General features: G+C 65.9%; 2 protein-coding genes across 15 annotated transcripts in view; one reads left to right on the forward strand and one right to left on the reverse strand.

The window, feature by feature from the left end:
- Positions 1-605: 605 nt before the first annotated feature.
- On the forward strand, positions 606-13,724 carry HJURP (Holliday junction recognition protein). Of its 4 annotated transcripts, none has more exons than XM_051834168.2 (9): positions 606-739; positions 1,042-1,108; positions 2,649-2,704; positions 3,481-3,565; positions 6,523-6,587; positions 7,646-7,738; positions 8,830-8,896; positions 10,530-12,018; positions 13,588-13,724. In XM_051834168.2, the coding sequence occupies exons 1-9, from the start codon at positions 644-646 to the stop codon at positions 13,634-13,636; spliced, it is 2,067 nt and encodes a 688-aa protein (XP_051690128.2). In that variant the 5' UTR covers positions 606-643; the 3' UTR covers positions 13,637-13,724. The 4 variants fall into 4 exon arrangements, with proteins under 4 accessions (XP_051690128.2, XP_051690129.2, XP_069926131.1 ...); XM_051834169.2 differs by having other exon boundaries at positions 3,484-3,565; XM_070070030.1 differs by lacking the exons at positions 606-739; positions 1,042-1,108 and adding an exon at positions 1,148-1,853.
- Positions 8,236-23,486, reverse strand: part of MROH2A (maestro heat like repeat family member 2A) — a 51,376-nt gene continuing 36,125 nt past the window's right edge. For 7 of the 11 annotated variants that reach the window (XM_070070014.1, XM_070070015.1, XM_070070007.1 and 4 more), the window contains 8 exons: positions 23,201-23,315; positions 19,910-20,059; positions 19,656-19,838; positions 18,629-18,784; positions 17,258-17,386; positions 16,468-16,570; positions 16,280-16,345; positions 8,236-15,976 (listed from right to left, as the gene is read on the reverse strand). In XM_070070014.1, the coding sequence (XP_069926115.1) occupies positions 15,855-15,976; positions 16,280-16,345; positions 16,468-16,570; positions 17,258-17,386; positions 18,629-18,784; positions 19,656-19,838; positions 19,910-20,059; positions 23,201-23,315 (1,024 nt within the window). In that variant the 3' untranslated portion in view covers positions 8,236-15,854. Of the gene's footprint in view, positions 16,571-17,257; positions 17,387-18,628; positions 18,785-19,655; positions 19,839-19,909; positions 20,060-23,200; positions 23,316-23,486 lie in introns of those variants that run through there. The other 4 variants (XM_070070012.1, XR_011387048.1, XM_070070008.1 and 1 more) reach the window with 4 other exon arrangements.

The raw sequence follows: 23,486 nt of genomic DNA on the forward strand, positions 1-23,486 counted from the left end.
GTGAGCCCGGCCACACCACCGCACTGTCCGGACCGCCGGACGTGGGCCCGGCCACACCACCAGCGCTGTCCGGACCGCCGGACGTGGGCCCGGCCACACCACCAGCGCTGTCCGGACCGCCGGACGTGGGCCCGGCCACACCACCGCACTGTCCGGACCCTCCGGACGTGGGCCCGGCCACACCACCGCACTGTCCGGGCCGCTGGGGGTCAGCCTTCCCTTCCAGACCCGCGGACGTGGGCGGGCCCTGACCCCCTCGCCGGGCAGCGGCCCCACCCCGCGGCACCGACGGCCCTGGCCGCACCGCCTCGGGCGCCCAGCGGCAGAAACCAGCGAGCCTCCGCGAGTTCTCGCGAGACAGGGAGGGGGCGGAGCCTCACGCACCGCGGCAGTTGCCGGGGCGCTCGCCCTCGTTTCCGCCCGACGCGCGCCTCCGGGCGGGGCCATAAGCGAGGGCTCGGATTGGCCGAGAGGAAGCGGCGTGAACCATTTTTTGAAAGGCCCAATCAGAGCCCGGCCTCCTCGCTCCAGCCAATGGAGACTCGAGAGGCGAGCGGACGGGGCGGGGTTTCCTATTTGAGCGGCGCGCGGGGACCTGGGGCCTGGTTCGGCGCTGCAGTTGTGGCTGGGCCGGGTGCGCGACATGGGGCGCCAGGAGCTGGACGAGGACGCGCTGCAGCGGAAGCTCAGGGACAGCCGCCGCCGCTTCCAGAGGCGGATGCAGCGGCTGATAGAGAAGGTGCGGCTGGGCGAGTGGCCGGGGGCGAGGCCCGCGGGGACCGGCGTTCGGGAGGGCAGGGGGCTGCAGGCGGGGCTGGGGGCTCGGCCTCCGGAGTGGGGGGCAGGCAGGGGAGGGGGCGAGGCTGGGGTGCGCAGCGCCGAGAGGCAGGCCTGGGGGTCCAGCTGCGGGGCGAGGGCTGGTGGGGCCGGGGTGCCGGGAAGGGAGAGCGCGGTTGGGGCTGGGGGCTCTGCACCTGCTCTGCGTGGGCCAGGGCCCCCGGCGGCCCCTGGACCTGACGGGACGCCCCTTCCTCCCCACAGTACAGCCAGCCCTTCGAGGACGACCCGCTGGTGGAGATGGCGACGCTGACCTACGAGACGCCCCAGGGTAGGGCCCCGCCCCCCGAGCTTTCTAGGATTGGGGTCGCATAGGAAAGTCAGCCCCGTTCCCCGGGGGGCATCACTCGCGCTCAGGAATTACTGGTTTCCATCGGGATTAGGTAAACTAGTTTCTGGGGACCCCAGGCAGGCCCGGTGTGTGGTGGCCTCGGGTGTCCCTGGGCAGCTCTGGGGGCAGCTGAGGGGTCTCCCCTGTTGCCCCGAGGGCCTAGCGCTGCTTCCGTCCCGGGTGTCACCTGCCTGCCGGGCTGCTGGGGACACCTGGCCTGGGGTGGGGCCCGGAGCACCTGCGGGGTGCTCCTCCATGGGTTCCTGTTTCCTCTCTGTTTCTCTCTCTCTCTATTTAAAGATTTATTTATTTATTTGAAAGACAGTTACAGAGAGAGAAGGAGAGACAGATCTTTCACCCACTGGTTCTCTCCCCAAACGGTCGCAACAGCCAGGACTGAGCCAGACCGAAGCCAGGAGCTTCCTCCTGGTCTCCCACGCGGGTGCAGGGGCCCAAGCACTCGGGCCATCTTCTGCTGTTTTCCCAGGAGCATCAGCGGGGAGCTGGATCGGAAGTGGAGCAGCCGGGACTTGAACCGGCACTGCAGGCCGGGGCTTTAACCTGCTGAGCCGCAGGGCCGGCCCCTGGGTCAGTGTCCCTGACAGGCTATAGCGGATGTTGATGGCACAGGCCATTCAGTTGCTTGTTCTGCAGCGACACTCGCCGAGCGGCAGAGCCTGTGCGGGTACCTGATGGCGGGGGCTCCCGTGGCGGGGATTCCTGACTGCAGGGAGTCGCAGGGGGCAGATGGAGCTGCCAGTGCCGCAGGATCGCTGCGTGGGCAGTGGGAAGTCGTAGCCGGGCACGCGTGCCCTGGAGAGACAGGCACTGTTGCCGGAATGCTCCGTGTTTAACGTGGACGCCGCACGGAGAGGTTAAGCAGCTCGCCCTGGGTGACTTCGCCAGAGGGGCAAAGCCTTGGTTTGACCCAGCCCAGGGCACGCCCTGGCCCCAGCACGCGGGCAGAAGGCCCCTGCCTGTGGACGGGCTGTGTGTGCGCACTGCGTGTACGCTTGCAGGGGGCTCAGAACGCGGTGCGTGTGTGCCCTCGTCGCTGACGGCTGTCCTGGCTCACTGAGTCGCCGGGTTCTGCGAGCCGGGCAGCGGCAGGCAGGACAGCGTCCTTGAACCGCAGATCTGCTAGTGCCGGGCTTGGGCCGCGTGTGGAACGAATCCAGCACCCCCGAGACCGCTCAGCTCCCCAGGCAGGGGGGTGACCTCAGGGCGTCAGCCCTCGCGGGTGTGGCGCGTGGGTCTGTTGAAGGAGCAGCCCTCGCATGGCTCTGCTCCCTGCTTAGGTTTAGATGATGCGTTGACAGGCTGCTCCCTCCCATTAATGAAGGACCGTTAATGACAAATTTCCCTAATGTGGACTTAAAACAAAAACCCCTTAGCCCCAGAGACATGGGCGGGAGGGCAGGGACTTGGCTTGGCTGCCTGTGAACGCGGGCTGCTCACGTTGCCTGGTTTCTCTTTGAAGGCCGGCGGATGTGGGGTGGACGACTGATACAGGAGGGAAGCGAGGCACAAGCCCAGGTACCTGATGTCCGACGATGGCCGTGCTGCAGGGTGGGGAGGCTGACGGCGGGGAGCACGGGAAGTGCTGCAGCCCCGCGCTGGGTGCTCGCCTTCCCCAGCCTCGCCGCATTGCCTGTTGCCGTTCTTGTTTGTTTTGTTCTGTTTAAGATTTATTTTATTCATTTGAAAGACAGAATTAGAGGTAGAGACAGAGAGAGGTCTTCAGCTGCTGGTTCACTCCCAGGAGCCAGGTGCTTCTCCTGGTCTCCCATGGGGTGCAGGGCCCAAGCACTTGGGCCATCCTCCACTGCTCTCCCAGGCCACAGCAGAGAGCTGGCCTGGAAGAGGGGCAACCGGGACTCACAGGAAGAATCTTGACTAGACTGAGCGTTTGGCTCAGCGGTGAAGCTGCCGTTTGATGCCTGCATCCTGTGTCAGGGCCTGGCTCAAGTCCGGCTGCTCTGTTTCCGATCCGGCTTCCTGCTGATACGCAGCCGGGAAGGCGGTGGGTGGTGGCTCCGTGCTCCGGGGCCCCACCAGCCCTGTGGGAGACCCGATTTGAGTTCTGGACTTCTGACCATCCTGATCCAGCCTCGGCTGTTGCGGGCATTTGGGGAGTGAACCAGCGGATGGAAGACTTCTCTCTCTGATTCTGCCTTTCAAATAAAATAAAGAAATGTCTTGAGGAGCTCTGGGGCTTTCTTTAAAGGGGACGCACGGGGAGCCTGGTGAAGCTCTGGTCCCCTCGGGGTTGCGGGGGGATTGTTTGTGACTGACAAGCGTCCTCCATCCAGCAGGTGAGGAGGAGCGACGGCCCCCTGCAGACCGCGTCCCAAGGTCATGAGGTCTCCCTGGACAGCACGCGGGGCCCGGAAGCCGGTGAGTGTCGCCTCTGGTGGCAGCAGGGCAGCAGGCTGCTCCGTGCCTGCCGCACAGTTTAAAGTCTGGATTCCTCACTGTTGAGGTTTTTATTTTTTCCAGGATGCATCGTAGGAACTAAACATCCTAAAGTGCCCGGGTCTGCCCCCGGGCTCCTGGCGGGTAGGGAGCCCTGCCCACAGGTGCGTCTGTGGTGCTTGGCACGTGAGTGGCGCTCACACAGCCGTGAACAAGTAAAGCAATGGAGATTTCATGGGAGGCCAGGCTTGCCCTTGGTTCTGCAGCAAACTTCTCTGCCTCTCTCCCCAGCACCCCGCCCCTCGCCGGCGCCCCGCCCTCAGGGGTCTCTGCCTGGGCCCCGCCCCGCCCGCCCTGGGGTCCTTGCAGCGTCCCTCCTCTCTTCTGGATGTGTCCGGCAGTGTTCAAACACGCCCGGGTTCCGCCCTGACGGAGAGCGTGTTAGAGGAGGCGCCCCCAGCCCCGTCTGTCCCCTCCTCACCACCTCCCTCTGTCCCGGTCCCTCCGCAGCCCTCGCTGTGTGATTTCTGCCCCGGCCCCATCTGGCTTCTGTGACGCCACTGAGGCTGAGCTCCGCGTGAGGCTGCCAGACCCGCGTGCCTTCTCTGGCTGTGTCTCCCCTCCCCTCGGTGGCATTTGAAACATCTGGGAGCCCTGGCCCTGGCCTGCGAGCTCTGCGCCCTGCAGGTCCCCGCCTCTCGTGGGGTCGCGTCTCCCTCCCCACCCACTCGTGCTGACTTCTGCCTCCGGCCCAGGCCACTCGCTGGGGCTGTTTGAGCGCCCAGCGTCTCCCGCTCAGGCACTTCCTGTCCAGACCTGCAGGCTCCCCCTCCCTTAGGTTCCTCCCGCCGTGCTCGTCCACCGCCATTGCCCTCGGCACGCCGAGTCCCAAGTCCTTTCCTCCTGCTCGGGGCGTCGCCGTCCTGAGCCTTTGATGCCACCCAGTCGTGCCGGCTGCTGTCCCTGCCTCGGCTCCCGTGCCCAGGGACACGTGTGGGAATCCGGACGCTGTCTTCCTGTGCTCTTGGCAAAGGCCAGGGTCCAGAGCATGGTGCCTTTCCAGCCCCCCACCCACCCACCGCCGCGGCCAGAAGAGACCCCGCTTTGATGAAGGCTCCGCACACGGGGCTTCCCCTCGAGCGGCAGGCAGCTTGTACCGGACCCTTAGACACCTGCCGCCTGCAGCCCCCGCCCCGCCCCGCCCGGCCCCTGCCCCGCGCCTCGCCTGCACCACAGCGCAGACCGGTGCTCTGAGAGCAGAGGGAAGACCCTGATGGAGCGAGGTGTTCACGGGTGATCTCTCGTTGCTGGCAGGAAGCCACACTGAGCTCTGTAAATCCTTAGGTGTGTGGATTTTTCAGACTGCTCACTCGGGAGCCACGGTGTCCAGCACGGTGTCCACAGCTAGCTGTGACTGTCCAAGTTCTCTGAAAACTACGTGAAACCCAAACCCAGCTCCTCGGCCTTCCTGGCCACGCGTGGCCCCCACGGTTCACAGAGTCCCCATTGCCTGGACGGCACGGCAGGGGGCACTGGGGGGCCGCGTTTCCAGGAGCTGGGGTGGTGCACAGCTGTGCTCCCACCACCACGACTGTGGCGGGCTCTCTGGGTCGCCCCTCCGTGAGCGGCCACGCGGGGCCCCGTCCTCAGGGTCGCCCCTCTGTGAGCGGCCACGCGGGGCCCCGTCCTCAGGGTCGCCCCTCATTGAATGGCCACGCGGGGCCCCGTCCTCAGGGTCGCCCCTCCGTGAGCGGCCACGCGGGGCCCCGTCCTCAGGGTCGCCCCCTCTGTGAGCGGCCACGTGGGGCCCCGTCCTCAGGGTCGCCCCTCCGTGAGCAGCCACGTGGGGCCCCGTCCTCAGGGTCACCCCTCTGTGAGCGGCCACGCGGGGCCCCGTCCTCAGGGTCGCCCCCTCTGTGAGCGGCCACGCGGGGCCCCGTCCTCAGGGTCGCCCCTCTGTGAGCGGCCACGCGGGGCCCCGTCCTCAGGGTCGCCCCTCTGTGAGCGGCCACGCGGGGCCCCGTCCTCAGGGTCGCCCCCTCTGTGAGCGGCCACGCGGGGCCCCGTCCTCAGGGTCGCCCCTCTGTGAGCGGCCACGCGGGGCCCCGTCCTCAGGGTCGCCCCTCTGTGAGCGGCCACGCGGGGCCCCGTCCTCAGGGTCGCCCCCTCTGTGAGCGGCCACGCGGGGCCCCGTCCTCAGGGTCGCCCCTCTGTGAGCGGCCACGCGGGGCCCCGTCCTCAGGGTCGCCCCTCCGTGGGCGGCCACGCGGGGCCCCGTCCTCAGGGTCGCCCCTCATTGAATGGCCACACGGGGCCCCGTCCTCAGGGTCGCCCCCTCCGTGAGCGGCCACGCGGGGCCCCGTCCTCAGGGTCACCCCTCATTGAATGGCCACACGGGGCCCCGTCCTCAGGGTCACCCCCTCTGTGAGCGGCCACGCGGGGCCCCGTCCTCAGGGTCGCCCCCTCCGTGAGCGGCCACGCGGGGCCCCATCTTCAGGGTCACCCCCTCTGTGAGTGGCCACGTGGGGCCCCGTCCTCAGGGTCACCCCCTCCGTGAGCGGCCACGCGGGGCCCCGTCCTCAGTGTCGCCCCCTCCGTGAGCGGCCACGTGGGGCCCCGTCCTCAGGGTCGCCCCCTCCGTGAGCGGCCACGCGGGGCCCTGTCCTCAGGGTCGCCCCCTCCATGGGCGGCCACGCGGGGCCCTGTCCTCAGGGTCGCCCCCTCCGTGGGCGGCCACGCGGGGCCCTGTCCTCAGGGTCGCCCCCTCCGTGGGCGGCCACGCGGGGCCCCGTCCTCAGGGCCGCTCCCGAGGCCGTGAGGTTTTCACAGTAGCACCTGCTCCATCCTCCAGGCGGCACAGGCACCGTCCTGGAGGGGAACACGCAGGCTCCCCGCAGCTCTGACGTCGACTTCCTTCCTTCCTTCCTTCTTTCTTTCAGGCTCCAAAGGCAGCGATGTGGATGCGTCTCCGGAGCGGGAGGCTGCGGCTGCCCGGGCTGTGGTGGTGAGAACTGTGTGCGCCAGGGACGGCAGGCGGCCTGAGGCCTCGCGTTCTCTGGCTCCCCCTTGAGGCCCCCTGAGGTAGCACGTGCCTCCCTCTCAGGCTGGCCGTGACGCCTGGTTTCCGTGGCTCTAAGTGATGTGGGGCGACTCACCTGGCAGCGTGGTCCCCCCTGCCTGGACTGAGCCCCCAGGCTTGAATGCAGGGTTCCGAGTTCTTGCCCAGAGCCTGTCACCCACCAGGGGGTGTTCTAGCCAGCGCTTCCAGATTGGCCCTCGCGAGCTCATGTGACCTGCGAGCTGGCACCACGTCAACAGTGGTGTTTGTACGGTGGTCTCCCCTGTGCCCCGCGGGTCACAGAGGCCACCTGCCATCTCGCCTTCCTGCGGGTCGGGAATGGGGGTGGGGTGCACACAGGCGTCTCCCAGCCCCGGTCGCCTGCCGTCAGACACCGTGAGAGCTGGCGTCTGGTTTTACCACGGGATTGCTTTTGGGTGCAGGTTTGTGGCCAGGCACCCACGTGGCACTTTTAGGAGAAGAGGCAGTGATTCAGCGTGGGGGGGGGGGGGCACTTTGTAAATATCTTGCAGGGCTGGGGGACAGGCAGGGTGTCCTCAGCCAGAGGAGTGGGGTGCTGGCCCTGCCCCAGCAAGTGGCTGGTACCTCCTGGTCCCACACCCCTGCCTCCCCCGAGCAGGTGCAGGAGTGGAGCAGGGCTGTGGAGCCAGCCACCTGGCCTCCTGGGCTGGTCATGGTCTCCTTACAGGCCAGGGCTCACTCCTGGCGCTGGGCCCTGAACTCCTGGGAGGTTGTTCCGGGTGTTTTCCTGTTCCAGGAACGCTGTCATAAACCTCGCCAGACTTATTTATTAAACTGTACTTGGGTGACCGACCTAGGGCCAGGTTGCTGGGCCGGGGGAGCACAGAGGGGCTGGACCTCTGGCACGGTGGGAGGAGAGGTTACTCGGGACAGCCCGGTGGAGGGAGCTGTGCGTTCTGAGCCTGCCAGTCAGTCCAGAGCTCACCGGGTCAGCCTTCTCAACACCGCCTCTCCCCCGTCAGCCCGCAGCGCCCCAGGGCCCTTTGGAAGTTGAGTTGAGAAGGAAGTATTTGACCCAAGTGGATATACTGCTGCAAGACGCGGAGTTTTTTGAGGTAATGTGTTGCCTGGTGCACTGGGTGCCCTGAGCTCGTAAGCGGAGGGCGCCCTGCACGCGCTGTGCCCGTGTTACTGCTCAGAGCCAGGACGGCTCCCGTAGCGGAGGGCGCCCTGCACGCGCTGTGCCCGTGTTACTGCTCAGAGCCAGGACGGCTCCCGTAAGCGGAGGGCGCCCTGCACGCGCTGTGCCCGTGTTACTGCTCCGAGCCAGGGCGGCTCCAGGCTCTGAGACCTCCCCTGCCCTGGGGCAGCACCACCGGGGCAGCTGCTGGAGGCCGGAGCCCTGGGGGTGTGCCCTCCGCTGCCCACTGCAGAAATCTGGGGCCGTGCGTGGGGCTCGAGCTCTTGGGCAGAGCGGCTTTGAGCTGCACAGTCAGGGACCAGAGCCCCCCTTCCCTGGTGTGAGGGGCTCCGGCTCGTCCCAGCTGCCCTGGGTCCGTGTTCTGGTGGGAAGGGAGGAGGCCCCTGGATGCCTGAGCGCCCGTTACCCTGCAGCTGCTCCCGGAGCTCTGCCCGCGGAACGGAGCCTGGCAGTGCAGGGACACAGGGGTCACCTCTTCAGCTTCCTGCCTTCTGTCAACGTCACTCACACCAAGGAGGACGCCCTGGCTCCCAGCAGGCAGGCAGGGCCCGGCACGATGAAGAGCACCCCTCTCCCAGCACAGGTCCTGCCGTGCCTGCGGCCGCGGCAGCACCACGGGTCCTGGAGGGGCCTGTCTCCACCGCCCGCAGCGAGTGGCGTCCTCTCGGTTGCTGTGTGACCTGGCCAGGGGACTGGAGGGCGGGGCAGCTCCCGGGGGTCATCGCCCGTCACCAGCTGCCGTGAGGTGCTTGCTGTCACAGTGGATGGTGAAGAGAGGCCACCAGCCCTCCCGTGGGGGGAGGGAGTCCCTGGAGCCATGTGGACTGCTAGATGTTGCTGGGAGTGTCACGGCCACGTGCTTGTCCACACCGCCCCGCTGCTGCCCGCCGTGTGTTGAAAGGGGAGCAGCTCCTTACCCCGCCCTCGGGGGAGGCATTGCACTGGCTCCACGCGCCCAGGGCCTCGGCACCTGACAGCTCTCGCGATTGTTGGCTTTCGTTTCAGAGAGCAGCTCTCAGAGACGGGAAGGACACGTACAAGACCCTGGCCCGGCCGGCTACGCCTGCCCCTGGTGAGTGTGGCCCATCCCCTTCACTCGGGCACAGGAGCAGTGCGGTGGGCGTGGCTGCCCTGCACGCCACAGGGACCCTCCTGTCAAACCAGCTGCGTCCTGTGCACACGCGCACGTGGACGCACATCCATGTGCACACTGTCCCCTAAGAACAGGGCACCCCCCAGGGGAGTGTAAGAAGCTGAGCATATGGTAGACATGAAACACTGACACTGACAGGACCTGCCCCGTCTGTCGTAGCCGTGTGTGTGTGTGTGGCTGTGTGTGTGCGGGTCGAGTTGTGGGTCCCTCACTGTTCAGCTGTCCCCCCCCCGCCCGCAGCACCCCCCGGCATTGGCTCTCTGGAGCGGTCCAGGCCTGTCATTCTGCAGGGCGGCCCTGGGCGTGGAGGTGCCTGGTTGTTTCCTGGGGTTGTGCTCGTGGGAGCACTGCTGGCACACGCGCTCGCTGGGTGGTGCTGTGAGCCCTGCAGGTTCCGGCCAGCCTGTCCCATCGTTGCTGGCCTTTGGGTCCGGTGGTTTAGTTGAGGTGGGGCCTGCTCAAGAGCCCTGGGTGCCGTCTGTGGCGGCCTTTTCCACCCAGTGGTTTTGGCGTGCAGTGGCGATGGTGGCCAAGGCTGGTGGCTCCGTGGTCAGCTTTGCTCTGCGTAGGGGGGCTGTCCCCTCACTGTGTCTCCTCTGCACGCTCAGGGTTCAGGTGTTTACTGTCTCAGAATCAGGACTCGCGGGCCGTTTTTAAATTCATGTCGTGTTTTGTTGCTGGCGTCCGGGCCAGTGCTCCGGCGGTCCTGGATTGGGCCTGGGGAGCCCCTCAGGCTGGCCTCCGTGTCCTTTAGCTGTGCCCATCAGTTCTTGTTTTTGTGTAAGGATTTATTTACTTGCTTGAAAGGCAGAGAGAGAGAGACATCTTCCATCGTCTAGTTCACTCCCCGATGGCTGTAACAGCTGGGGCTAGGCCAGGCCAAAACCAGGAGCTTCTTCCAGGTCTCCCATGTGGGTACAGGAGCCCAAGGATTGGGCCATCTTCTACTGCTTTCCCAGGCCATAGCAGAGAGCTGGATCAGAAGTGGAGCAGCCAGGACTTGAACCGGTGCCCACATGGGATGCCAGCACTGCAGGTGGAGGGCTAACCTGCTGCGCCACAGCGCCGGCCCTCCCCGACTCGATGTCCATCCCTCTGGGTCATCACCGCAGTAAAGCGTGCTCACCTGGCTGGTTGTCCAGAGCCCAGGAGCCCCGCAGGGGCGGCACCTCTCGCCCTCCTCCCCTTCTGCTTAGTGAGCGTGACACTTTTTTCCCAATACATAAAGCATTTTGCATCCTGCAGAAGTCACAGCTGCGCGAAGCAGTGCATTCGGGATGCTTAGCTCACTCCCGCCCAACCTGGCGGGAAGTGTGTGGGCACCTCCTGCCTTCCAGTGAGCTCTCGAAGACAGCAGGTTCCAGGTCAGTCCCGGGGTGGGAAAGCAAGAGTCTAGTTTTGATGCCTGGAAAGGAACCTCTCCCTCGGAACCTGGGGCTTCTTATTATCATTGTCATTGTCATTATTGTCATCGTTGCTTTGAGAAGGTCGCGGTCCGGCCTCGAGTTCCATGATGTCTGCACAGGGACGTGTGACTGTGTGTTTCTCCCAGGGTGCCGTGGTGGGGTCTCTGGAAGCAGCCCCGGGGGCCCGGCTAAGCCGGCCTCGCCGCCCCAGGAGCAGTGCCCCCTGCATCCTGGCTCCACAGACACGGGCACGGAACACCAAGACGACAGCCTCTGCTCCCTGGGGACGGACGGGAGCGGCCGGTCCTGGGCGGCTGAGGAGCTGTGCGACGTGACCATCAGCGAGCTGTACGCGGGGATGCTGCGCTCCATGAGCCGGCTGCTGAGTGCAAAGCCGGCGTGCGTCATCTCCACCAGAGCGTCTGTGCTTCAAGCCTGGAGCTGCAGGCGGCGGCACAGGTGGAGGAGCAGGCTGAACAGGACGTACTGCGAGGCGGGCAGGCGTTCCCGGGGGAGCTCCTTGCACCCACCCCTGCCGGGGCCGGAGCCGGAGCCGGGTGCGGGACCACTGAGAGACTGCGAGAACCTACTCGATGTTTCTCGCCGTAAGGCGGGTTTTAAATTGGAAAGGGCTTGTCTTGAAGGCAACAAATCCCAGGTGCAGACGTCCGATCCGGGCTGGAAGGAGCTGCAGCTGACGCCACGGAGGAACTCGGCTCCGGCAGGCTCGGACGTCGGAGCGGTGCGCGCCCTGGGCCGGGAGCGCAGGCTCGGGATGCTGCAGTGGCTGCTTTCCCCTGTGAAGCTCATCTCTGGACCGGCAACGCCACAGGGCCCCCGCGGGGAGCGCTACAGGGAGATCCGGGTCCGATTTGAGAGACTGCATCGGGAGTACGCCCTGAGCCCCGGCAGACAGCCTCGCCACACGGGCCTCGCGGACTCCTGGGCCGTGGGCCTGTACAGCGGCGGGCCGGTGAGCCCAGGGGGTTCCTGGAGCTTCGAAACCCACAGGCCGGGTCTGTCTGTGAGAGCGAAGGGCAAGACGTTGAGGGAGGCCTTCGAGCGCCTGGGCAGATCCGTGGACTCAGGCCAAGGCCGGCCAGAGGACGGTCCCTCTCCCTTGCCTGCAGGGCCCAGCCCCGTGCCGAGCCCAGGCCGCCCGCAGCAGGCGAGGAGCCTTGTCCCGGGAAGCAGCCCTGGCCCGCTTAGGAAGGCGGCGTCACCCGGCGGAGCTGTTCCAGGACCCAGGACAGAACCTCTGGGCTGCGGGAGGAATCGTTACGATGAGATTAAAGAAGAGTTTGACAAGCTGCATCGGGAGTACTGCAGCACGGCACCGCGGCCGGGCGCAGCGTCTCCAGACACGGCAAGTGCGCAGGCCCGGCACCGGACAGACGATGTCCTGGGAAAACCGAACCCGGACTCCCGGTCCCAGAAGTTGTCGCTGTCAGCCCAGTGGCACAGAAGAGGCGCACTGGGCTCGAGCGCAGTGGAGGACGGGGCGTCTGCTGGAGCCACCAGGGGCGACCATTGGTCCCCTGCGAAGCGCCGCAGGCTGCCAGACCCCCAGCTGCGCGCACCCCAGGCCGACTCCTGGGACTCCCCAGGCCCGGACCACCCAGCGGGGAAGAGAAGGTGAGTTTGTGTAGCTGGGGCTGGCGGCTTCCTGCGGTAGTGACCTGCGTGTGCCTTTGGACAAATTCCAGAACATTCTTGGGTATTTGTTTCTAAGCATTCTCTCCCCTCTTTTCCTTCCTCTAAACCAGCGTTTCCATTAGGAATGTGTGTGAGCGTGCACACGTGTGTGTGTGTGAGAAAGACGCATCAAACGCGTGTTCTGTGATGTCACGTGTGTATAACATCACGTGTGGGCGCGCCAGCAGCAGATTGAACAGGCTGCGTCGTCTGCTGTCGGCCAGAACCCTTCCGAGAGGGAGCCCAGGAGGGCGGCCCAGCCCTGGGTGCGGCGCAGCAGGCTCCTGGTCTCCGCCAGTGCTCCCCCTGGAGCTGGGCTCGCTGGTGGTCCCGGGCCATTTGCCCCGCCCCCTCAGCCCCCTCCTGTGCCCCTTGGGCTTTACAAGACCAACACACCAGCCGAGTGACTGGCGGCCAGCGTTGCAGGGGTTCTGGGAGGGGGAAGCCTCAGACAGCCCCCAGCCCCTTCTTCAGGGAACGGCCTTGAGCGCAGTGCTACGCCTGCACGCTGCTGCCAGCTGCCCTCTGAGGATAACCTTGGTCCTCGTAAAAGGCAGGATTTCACCGAAGACAGTCCCACCCAGAGAGCCACGCCGGGCCCCCGGAACTGCCGTGTGCTGTCCTGCTGTCTCCACTGTTCTCCAGTGCCCTGCCCAGCCTCCCGTTCCTTCACTGTCATCCCGCCCTGGGCCCCCCGGGCCCCTGTCCCACCTGACCCCAGTGCAAAATCACTTCGTGCCTTTTCACCTGCTTGGCCTAAAGGCCACGTGGAGGGGACAGCTTTACAGACAGGTCCGTGTTGTGAGCAGGCGCCCCGGCGCCTGCAGGGAGGCACTTAGGTCCCCCTGGAACTTGACCGCCGGTCTCAGTGGCCAGCACCAGACGCCATCTTAAGGCACAATGTGAGGGCGTTAAACCATTGTGACCAGTCTGAGGAAGGGGCCAGATCATCCTCGTGCTGTCTGGGTCTCCCATGTGGCTTCCAGGGACCCGCGTACTTGAGCCACCACCTGCTGCCCACCAGGTGCAGTAGCAGGGAGCTGGAGTGGAGGTGGCGCCTGGTCTCAAACGCAGGCCTCTGCAGTGGGATGCAGGCTTCTCACACGGGGTCTTAACCACCAGGCTAACCACCGCGTGGAGAGAACCCTCCCATCGGATGAGGTCGGCAGAGCAGGCGGGTTCTCCCATTTGTAAATGAGGCAGTGAGCTTCACTCTTAGGACCTCTGTGTTGACACGGGCAGTGCAGGGTGGCCGGCGTCAGAGAGCCGGGGACTGTGTAGTCTCTCTCTTTGGCCAGCACTGGAGAGCCGGGGACGGGCCACAGCTGCACTGCCTGTGTGGGGATCGCTGTTGAGTTTGTGTCTGATTCCTTGGGGCATCTTCTACCGTGAATACAGATACTTCTGTGCACGCCCTGGGATGACCAGAAGGCAGGGGGCTGTGTGGGGCCTGGCTTTGGGGGCCCTGTCAGATGGGGGTGCAGTCGGATCTGTCTTTTCTGCCCGCAGAGGCGAGAGCACGGCTTTCCAGATGGACGGGCGGAGTGACTGTCGCTAGAAGGCAGCGCCGGCGTCTCCACCGGGCGGTGTGCAGCGCTGCCCCCTTGCTCTCTGGTTTGTGGCTTTTTCTTCGTCATCACAAAGACGGGAGAACCTGGTTGGCTTTTCTGCCCTTAGACAGATTTCAGCAGCACCCACTCCGTCAGACGGCGCTCGGGCCCCGGGACGAAGTCTTGGAAATAAAGTCGCTTAATTAAAAAACTCCCAGACGTCTCTGGAGACCCGTCTTTCTGTTTCCTTTGAACGGGGACGTTTCCGGCGACACGTGCCCCGCCTCCCGCATCACGAGGACGTCGTCTGGGTACGGAGCCGCGCAGGCCCTGCCGTGGGGAGCAGAGGGGGCCGCAGCTGCGCCGTCTGCAGCTCAGCCCCTGCGCCAGAGCTCCGCGTCCTCCCCGTGGGGGGATTTCACAGCCCGGAGCCCCTTCGTCCAGGAGCAAGGAAACAGCGGGAAGAAGTGGGCCCCGCGGCCCCAGTGTCGCCGGGGCACCGTCCAGCGCACTGTCTCATTAGACCCGGCTTCCCGGAAGACAGCCGCCTCGCCAACACCGGACGGCTCAGCTCAGCCTCCTGAAATAACGCTGGAGCCCAGGTCAGTGGCTTAACTGCTTCCGAGGTCACGATGCCAGCAAGGTCAGGTATGCTGGGAGCTAGAACCCCACCCTAGGAATGTGAGGGACCCACGGGTCAGCCCACCGCACCGTGAGCGGTCAGCCTGCTGGTGGCCAAGAACCCGGCCAAAGCCTCGCCCCTCGGCAGGGTCGGCTTTAACAGGCGGCCTGGCTCAGTCGCGGCTGGCGGAGGGGCCCTGCCCACCCTCTAGCCATTCTCGGCCTGCTGCTTGCTGAGAGCCCGGCCCACGCATTTCCCTCGTCATCCTTGCCCGGGGTGCTGGGGCGGTGCCGAGTCTCCCTGGCCGGGCTGCGTGCTCCCGCTTCCCATCTCTGTCCGCGTCTTGTGGAGGAGGGCCAGGGCCGGGGGCTGCCCCGGCGGGCGTCTCGCGTGTTAAGAGCTCCAGGTAGACACTGTGCTCCCCCGTCCTGGTTGTCTGCAGACGGGGACAGGTGGCCGTCCTCGGCACACACCTGGAGGAGAGTTGTGTGTCAGGGCAGGTGTGTCTTGGGGTCCCCGCCTACTGCCTTTTCACTTCCCCAGGGCCTGGCCCGGCTGCTCTGGCCTGCGGTGCCCGGGGGCTCCCGGGGCTGTGAAAGGTCACAGCACAGATGGCAGGGCCGGCGCCCGTGCTCCAGGACGCTGCTTCTCTGCTGGTCTCCTGTCACCGCCTTGTGCGTTCTGGCTCCAGTTCTGCGAACCCCAGCTCAGAGGCTGCAGGAGGCTCCTTGCGTCCGGGGCACGCTTAACTCGATGGCGTTTTGTTGACGTGGCCACAGCTCAGTCAGCACCTGGCGGGGCTGGCTCTGCTGCCGGTCGTGAAGAGACACTGCCTCCTGGGACCAGCAGTGCCACCTCCGACGGCGCTCTGCGGGGTCAGGCCCTGGGACAGACTGCACGGAGCACGGCCGTCGCCCCATGTGCGGTCAGTGCAGCGCCACTGCTGGCCACGTCTGTGGGATCCGGCTTTTAGCGGCAGCCCCGTGCGGCTCCAGGCGGAGCCCAGCTCACGGGTCCCTGGGAGCCATCACCTGTGGACAGCCCACTGGTACTGCCTGCAGCAGGTGTAGGGGGACAGCCTGGAAGTCGGGGTGACTGCTCGGGGACAGCCAGCCAGCTTGCTCTGGGGGACAAGTCTTCCTGCACGTGGGGCCCATGCCTCCTTTGCACACTCAGCCTCCCTGGACTCCTGGTCCAGCAACCCAAATGTGCCCTGGTAACTGTAGGCCGAGCCTCGTGCGAACATGGCTTCCCCCACGAAGCCCTCCTGGGTTGTGCCCAGGCTGACGGGGCCACCACAGCACCTCCACCCTGACTGTGTGTCGTCTGCCCTTCCCTGGGGCGGAGGCTGGACGACTGCTTGGTGCCTGGCAGAGGGCGCACCCTCTGCAGACGGGACTGGGGTCCCAGCAGGGGCCGTGACACACCCCCTGGTGCAGCCACCTCGCGGACCTGAGCTGCACTGCAAACGGCTAAGGAGATTTATTTGAAAAACAAGGAAAGCAAAATTTATCTTAAACTCAAGTGCACAACAGCGCGCGCGGCCATGGAGGACCTGGCACACTCGTGGTTTCTACCCATCCGAACCAGGAACCACCAGCCACCTAGGACCTTCCTCCTGGCAAAGCCGAAACCCAGTGCTGGCTGCAGCCGTCCAAGACTTGGAGGGTCTCCAGGGCAGCCCTCCGGACGCCAGGGTCCGTGTCCAGCTGGAGCTCCTGGAGCGCTGGGGGTGGGCACAAAGGGGAAAAGACCTGCTGCCCCCCAGGCTGCCTGCTGCGTGTGGGACCCAGAGACGGCACGAGCCGGGCCCACCGCCCACCACAGACCGCTCGGCCAGAGCTCAGGCAAGCACCTGCGAGCTGCCGAGGAAACGCGTGCCGGCTGGCATAGTGCAGGTGGTGTTTCTTCCTGGAGACCCCGCCCTGCCGTGCCCCCCCCCCCCCCCCCCCGTCTCTCCCTGGCCACGCCCCCAGGATAGCAGCCCAGGTCACCTGGCTCCGCCCCCAGCCTCAGCTGCAGCACTCACAGTTGCGGAGGGAGGGGAAGTCCAGCTTTTTCAGGTAGTGGGCAGACATCTGCTTCATCATAATCCCTAAAACGACAGCAGAGGGACTCGGCCGGCAGTAGGAGGCCGGCCGGGAAGCAGGAGACGGTGGCGCTGCGCGAGACCCTCGCCCTGGGATTGCGTCGGGCCAGACCCGAGCTCGCGCCCACCTGCCAGGTTACAGGAGGCGATTCTGATCCTGGACAGGTTGTTGCTGACGTAGGTCAGCGTCTCCAGCAGGAAGCAGTAGAGGACCGCCGGCTTCTTCTGAGTCTGGGAGACACAGGGGACAACGTGCAGCCTCGCGGGACAGGCTGCTGGCGGGGTGCTCCCTTCCACAGGGACGGCCTGCGCCACCCCAGACTCACAGCGAGCCAGCTGGGCAAGTTAAGGACCCTCGGCCCCTGGCTGCGTTCTTGGGAGACCCTGCGGGGGTGGGAGGTGGGGCTGTGTGGTCCCCAGCAGTAGCCGCTGGCCACCCTTGGCCCTTGAACACGTGGAATGTGGCTGGTCTCAGTGTGGTATGCTGTGTGGATTCGGAGGGCTAGACCCAAGACAGTGCAAAGCATCAATTTGAATGTTGATTCCACATTAGTGATCATATTGTGGTTATGGTGGACTGGATGAAATAAATTATTATGGCCGTTTCCCATCCTCCCACTTCTCTGAGTGTGGCTGCTTGAAAGTTAAACGTGGGTCTTTGGCCAGCCCCAGGGTGCTTCCCAGGGAAAGTGGGATGAGGACACGTTTACTTCGGTGCAAAACAAGTGAGACCCACGCGCGCCAGGGTCTTCAGGAGCACACGGGGATGAGTATGGCAGACGCCAGTCCTGTGTGCCCCAGGGCGAGCTCAGGTGTCCCATGAGCTGTCTGCAGTGGCCTCCCTCTCCTGTTGGCCAGTGCTGCCCCTGCCGTCCACGGCTAGAAGGGAATCGGGGTCACGGGGAAGCAGCCCCTCACCAGCACGGAGCACATGGTTGTCTGGAACACAGCCAGGTCGTCAGCGCTGGCCTCGCCTTGCCTTGGGGGCCGCTCCAGGGACTTCCAGCCCCAGAAGTGCACACACTGGAACATGGTGGCCGTGCAGGCCTGCAGGGGCAGGGACATGGCTTGAGTGGCATCAGGTGGCTGGGGGCCAGCTACACCCCTGAAGTGTGGGGGGAGGAGGCAGGGCTACCCCCATCTCAGCTGTCTCTTCACCACCCCTCCCCCAGTCTGTATGGGAAGAAAAGGGACTGGGGTCCTGAGCCCAAGGTGGACAGTCCCCATGCAGGGGTCCCAGGCAGCCAGCATTTGCCCAAGAGGCAGCGGCCACAGGAGCAGATCCAGACACCGTTCTGCCTCCTGCCCCAGCGTGGAGGAGCTGGGCCTTTGGGAGGAGGGAGAGGAGAGGCCAGGCCAGGCATCCCTCCCTCCTCCTCGGGTGCCAGCAGCCCCAGCGTGGGCCTGCCCCACCGGGAGGTGGAGAGGGAGATCGCTGGTGAGTCTCAACCAGAACCCTGAGTCCTAACACCGAGAAGTGCCGCAAAGCGCGGCGTCTGCCGGGAGAAGGGCTGGGCAGCCGAGAGTCCCCAAGATAAGCCGGTCTCGCGGGTCTGGATGGTCCCCCTGCACAGCCCGCAGGTCCCAGGTGCCAGTCCTCGGGGACGCGTCTCACCTGGGCAGCCCCTCTGCACAGCCCGCGGGTCCCAGATCTCAGGGATGCGTCTCACCTGGGCAGCCCCTCTGCACAGCCCGCAGGTCCCAGATCTCAGGGACGCGTCTCATCTGGGCAGCCCCTCTGCACGGCCCGCGGGTCCCAGGTGCCAGTCCTCGGGGACGCGTCTCACCTGGGCAGCCCCTCTGCACAGCCCGCATGTCCCAGATCTCGGGGACGCGTCTCATCTGGGCAGCCCCTCGGCACGGCCCGCAGGTCCCAGATCTCGGGGACGCGTCTCACCTGGGCAGCCCCTCTGCACGGCCTGCGGGTCCCAGATCTCGGGGACGCGTCTCACCTGGGCAGCCCCTCGGCATGGCCCGCGGGTCCCAGATCTCGGGGACACGTCTCACCTGGGCAGCCCCTCTGCACAGCCCGCATGTCCCAGATCTCGGGGACGCGTCTCATCTGGGCAGCCCCTCGGCACGGCCCGCATGTCCCAGATCTCGGGGACGCGTCTCACCTGGGCAGCCCCTCTGCACGGCCCGCGGGTCCCAGATCTCGGGGACGCGTCTCACCTGGGCAGCCCCTCTGCACGGCCCGCGGGTCCCAGATCTCGGGGACGCGTCTCACCTGGGCAGCCCCTCTGCACGGCCCGCGGGTCCCAGGGGCCGGGTCTCGGGGACGCGTCTCACCTGGGCAGTGTTGGAGCAGGGGTCCTGGCAGTGCAGCAACAGGGGGACCCAGGCCTTCCTCACTTCGCCCTTGAAGAAATGCTTCTTGGAAATCCCCACCACCGTCGCCAGCTTCCCAAAGAGCTCGAAGGCCTTGAAGCGCAGGAGCTCGCTCTCCTGGACCGAGGGGGTCACACTGGGGCAGGTGCCCGGCGCCCTGGGTGCTGGCCCCTGTCCCAGACTGTCTTCCCTGGACCAGGACTTGGGCCAGATTTGAACACAGGCCCCTCTTAGCAAGGCCCAGCTGCCCACAGCGCATCCGCGAGCTGTGCAGGGCTGAGGGGCGCGGCCTCCCCTCCTGCTGAGGCTGGGGCGTCCGTGAGCCCTGGGCTGCCGCAAAACTGAGTGTGTGCGAGATCCCGGGATCGGCCTGTTGCCCCAGCAGGGACGCTGGGCTGCTTCTCCCAAGCGTGCCATTCCTTTGGGGATGACACAGGTGCTGCTCACTCACTGATCTGAATGTCCCCCAAGAGTTAGGAACAGTCCCCGAATTCACATGCTTGGGGGGTGATTAGAACCAGGTGAGCCTCGAGGGAGGAGCCCCAGGGTGGCCCTACTGGGTTTGTAATAGGAGGAGGAGGGGCCGAGCCGTGGCACAGCGGGTTAACCCGCCGCCTGCACACGAGCGCCAGTTCTAGCCTAGGTGCTCCACATCGGGTCCAGCTCCAGGAGGGGCCGAGTGTCTGGGTTCCTGCACACACGTGGGGGTGGAGGTCCAGCCTCCTGGCCAGCCTGGCCCAGCCCTGGCTATTGCGCCACTTGGGGAGTGAACCAGCCAATGGGAGAGTTCTCTTTGTCTCTCTCTGCAACTCAGCCTTTTGAATACACACTTTAAAAAAAAAAAAAAGGAGGAAGCGAGCCCGAGTGGGTGCACTTGCTCTGCTCACCACAGCCCCCCCCCCTCCCGGTGAGGACACGAGCCCCATAGCAGATGCCTCCCCACCACGGGACCACGAGCCGCCTCAGCCCGCGTTCCACGTAGACTCACGTTGTCGAAGAAGAGTCTGCAGTGCTCGGAGATGGCGTCGAAGGAGGCCCCCACGTCCCCTTCGCGGAGCTCGGCCAGGAGTTTGGTCAGGGCCTCCATGCCTTCCGCGGTGGCGCGGGTGCTCGCCGGGACCCGCAGCGAGCCCAGGCAAGTCTCCAGCAGGAGCTTCCGGTACTGCTTCACCTGCAGGGCCACGAGCGGCTCAGCCTCCCCCCAGCTCCTCGGGGGAGCCCGCCGCCCCCGGCCCTGCACACCTTCCTGGGGGCCCCCAGGGCCATGTTCCCCAGGGCGCGCAGGGAGAGCACCCGCAGGGCCTCGTCCTCCTCCTGCTCCGCGCCCCTCTCCAGGAGCAGCACCGCCGGCCTCAGCAGCTTCTCCTGGTGCAGCACCGGCTCGCCCATGAACTGCAGGGGAGAACGGGGCGTGGCCTGCTCGTGGCAGCCCGACCGGGCAGGGGGCCGCGGCAGCTCACGTGGCCGCTGTGTGTTGGGGAGGGCTTGGGTTCTTCATCTGTGAACGGGGGGGTGATATCCTTGCCCCCGACTCAGGGCTGTCATGAGGATTCAGTAACAATGTGCGGGCAATGCTGGGCCGATTCACACATTCATCTCTGTCAGCGAACACGCCTGCACCGCCGGGAGCAGGAGCCACGCCCACCCACAGCTGAACAGCCACAGGCAGGGTGATGTCTGTGTTCCTTTATTTGGGAGGCTCACTATTGGCCGAGACCTCAGGCCCTGGCATGCATGTATGCAGGCACACACACACACACACACACACACGTGCACGCACAGGCACCCGAGTGTGTTTTAAAGGGATCTCAGGAAAGCCAAGCAACCGATCCATAAGTCCAAGGGGAAAGGAGAAGGGCAGGCACTCTGCACCTGTGCCTGCCTCGCTCCCGGCCCGGCCTGACGTCAGCGCGGCGGGAGCGTCCTGCCTGCCTCAGTTTACCGCAGTGTTTACTGGGCTCCTATTCAAGGCCAGCGTCGTGCCTGAGACACACCTGATGGTGAACGCCGTTTGGGATAAAGTCCTAACGTCTTATCACTCCTCTCACGGGAAATGGAGCCCTGGATAATCAGCCCTGCGGGTTTTGAAGAGTTTAAGGCAATGGCTTCTTAGAAGCTGAACCTAATCAGGAGTCATTGGCTAGCAGTGAGCCAGGCAGCCCGGCAATGAGAATGTCACCGCGTCGGAGTCTCACCGAAGCCCCCAGGGCGGCCCCAGCTTGGGCCCTGTGGAAACTGAGGCACAGAGACCCTAAGCCACTTGTCCTTGGCTGCACAGCTGCTGCACCCAAGAGCTGGGCCTCTGACTGCAGCCCCCTGGGACTGAGCTACACCAGTGCCCGCATGAGGCAGAGGGGGGGGCCTCGCCTTCCCAGCTTTGTTTCGAGGTTTTGCAGAGGCAGCCTCACACTGGGAGGAGCCCACTGAACTGGGACAGGCTTGGTGAGCATGTCCCGGGAGCTTCTGGGTGGCCCACAGCCAAGAATCGTCGCGGTTTTAAAAAGTAAGAAAAAACATCTGAAGGACGTAGGTGACACACGACAATCACACTTGAAGTTTACGTTTCGGCTCTGTCGGAATCCCGACGTCGCCAGTGTCGGCGCTGACTTCCTGCCACAACAGCCCAGTCGGCCGCACAGTCAGGAAGGGGCCTTTCCCGGAGGCTGGGTCTGGCCTAGCAGGAGGGGCACTCGCATCCCACGCCAGGCTACCTCGGGCGGCTCCCGGCTTTGGCTCTGACTGCTGACTCCTGCCGATGCAGACCCGGGGACAGCGCAGGTAGTGGCTCCCAGCCACCCACGCGGGGACCTGCACTGAGAGCCCAGCTTCTGGCTCCGGCTTTGGCCCGGCCTTGGCTGTCGTGGGCATTTGGAGAGTGAACCAGCAGACGGGAGATCTCCACCCTCCCTTTCTCTTTACCCCTCAAATAAAAATCTGCTACATGACCCTCTACAGAAAGGGCTCGCCCCCGCCTGGGCTGTCTGCTTCCTACTGCGTTTCGGGCGTCCTGCAGTCAGGGGATTCCTGCTGAGAGTTTGCTGGCCAATTCCCTCGGGCCCCCGCAGAGCTCCAACAGCCACAGCACCCCCCCCCCCCGCCTCCCTGCTCTCTGAGCCCTGTGAGAAGCCTTCCCCAGAGCCCAGGTGCACCCTCTGAGCACCACGTGTCACCCAGGGCTCGGCTGCCACCCCACAAGTGCCTTCACCCCCACAGCGCCTCACCGTGAATCTCTCATGAGATGAATGAATGAAGGAACCAGTGAATGAGTGAATGAATGCACGACGGAAGGCAGCTCTCCTGTCCCCGGCCCAGGTGTCCCTCAGAGACTCAGCACCTGCCCTGGAGGCGAGCCCAGGGCACCCACCCCCCTCCACTTGCAGCCGGCCCACGGTGGGGCCCTCACCTCCACACAGGCCTCCACTCACACCCGGCCCACACCCGGGGCCCCCATCTCCACACAGGCCTCCACTCGCACCCGGCCCACGCGTGGGACCCTCACCTCCACGCAGGCCTCCACTCACACCCGGCCCACGGCGGGGCCCTCACCTCCACGCAGACCTCCACTTGCACCCGGCCCATGCGTGGGACCCTCACCTCCACACAGACCTCCACTCGCACCCGGCCCACGGCAGGGCCCTCACCTCCACACAGACCTCCACTAGCACCCGGCCCACACACGGGACCCTCACCTCCACACAGACCTCCACTCGCACCCCGCCCACGGCGGGGCCCTCACCTCCACGCAGACCTCCACTTGCACCCGGCTCACACCCGGGGCCCTCACCTCCACGCAGGCCTCCACTCGCACCCGGCCCACGCCCAGGACCCTCACCTCCACGCAGGCCTCCACTCGCACCCGGCCCACGCCCGGGACCCTCACCTCCACGCAGGCCTCCACTCGCACCCGGCCCACACCCGGGACCCTCACCTCCACACAGACCTCCACTCGCACCCCACCCACGGCGGGGCCCTCACCTCCACGCAGGCCTCCACTCGCACCCGGCCCACGCCCAGGACCCTCACCTCCACGCAGGCCTCCACTCACACCCGGCCCACGCCCAGGGCCCTCACCTCCACGCAGGCCTCCACTCACACCTGGCTCACACCCGGGACCCTCACCTCCACGCAGGCCTCCACTCACACCCGGCCCACGGCGGGGCCCTCACCTCCACGCAGACCTCCACTCGCACCCAGCCCACGCCCGGGGCCCTCAACAGACCTCCACTCGCACCCGGCCCACGGCGGGGCCCTCACCTCCACACAGACCTCCATTCGCACCCGGCTCACGCCCGGGGCCCTCACCTCCACGCAGACCTCCACTCGCACCCAGCCCACGCCCGGGGCCCTCAACAGACCTCCACTCGCACCTGGCCCACGGCGGGGCCCTCGCCTCCACGCAGGCCTCCATTCACACCCGGCTCACACCCGGGACCCTCACCTCCACGCAGGCCTCCACTCACACCCGGCCCACACCCAGGGCCCTCACCTCCACGCAGGCCTCCACTCGCACCCGGCCCACGGCGGGGCCCTCACCTCCACGCAGACCGCCGTGCTGCTGACGCGGCAGCTCAGGACGTCCGAGTCCATGCCCCTGAGCACGAGCTCCGCGAGTCTCTGCCGGTAGCCTGCCAGGAGCCACGCGCACAGCCTGCAGACAGGACGCGGGGCTCACAGGCTGGCTGCGGGCAGATCCGGGACACCTCTGGGCCTCTCCCACCTCCTCCAGGGGCTCGGGTGGGGTTGCCGGTCCCTTTCCACTTCCTTTGTATAAAGGAGTCACGAACGAGGACTGCTCTGCTCTATGCGTGATGAGGACGCA

Source organism: Oryctolagus cuniculus, chromosome 3, assembly GCF_964237555.1.
Source record: "Oryctolagus cuniculus chromosome 3, mOryCun1.1, whole genome shotgun sequence".
Lineage (NCBI taxonomy): Eukaryota > Metazoa > Chordata > Mammalia > Lagomorpha > Leporidae > Oryctolagus > Oryctolagus cuniculus.

What these genes read in the sequence shown, in the direction of transcription:
- HJURP (XM_051834168.2), top strand. Translation starts at nt 644, where the DNA reads ATGGGGCGCCAGGAGCTGGACGAGGACGCGCTGCAGCGGAAGCTCAGG. An exon ending in CGGCTGCCCGGGCTGTGGTG is followed by an intron (nt 6,588 to 7,645) that starts GTGAGAACTGTG and finishes CTCCCCCGTCAG; the next exon opens with CCCGCAGCGCCCCAGGGCCC. An exon ending in AAGACGCGGAGTTTTTTGAG is followed by an intron (nt 7,739 to 8,829) that starts GTAATGTGTTGC and finishes CTTTCGTTTCAG; the next exon opens with AGAGCAGCTCTCAGAGACGG.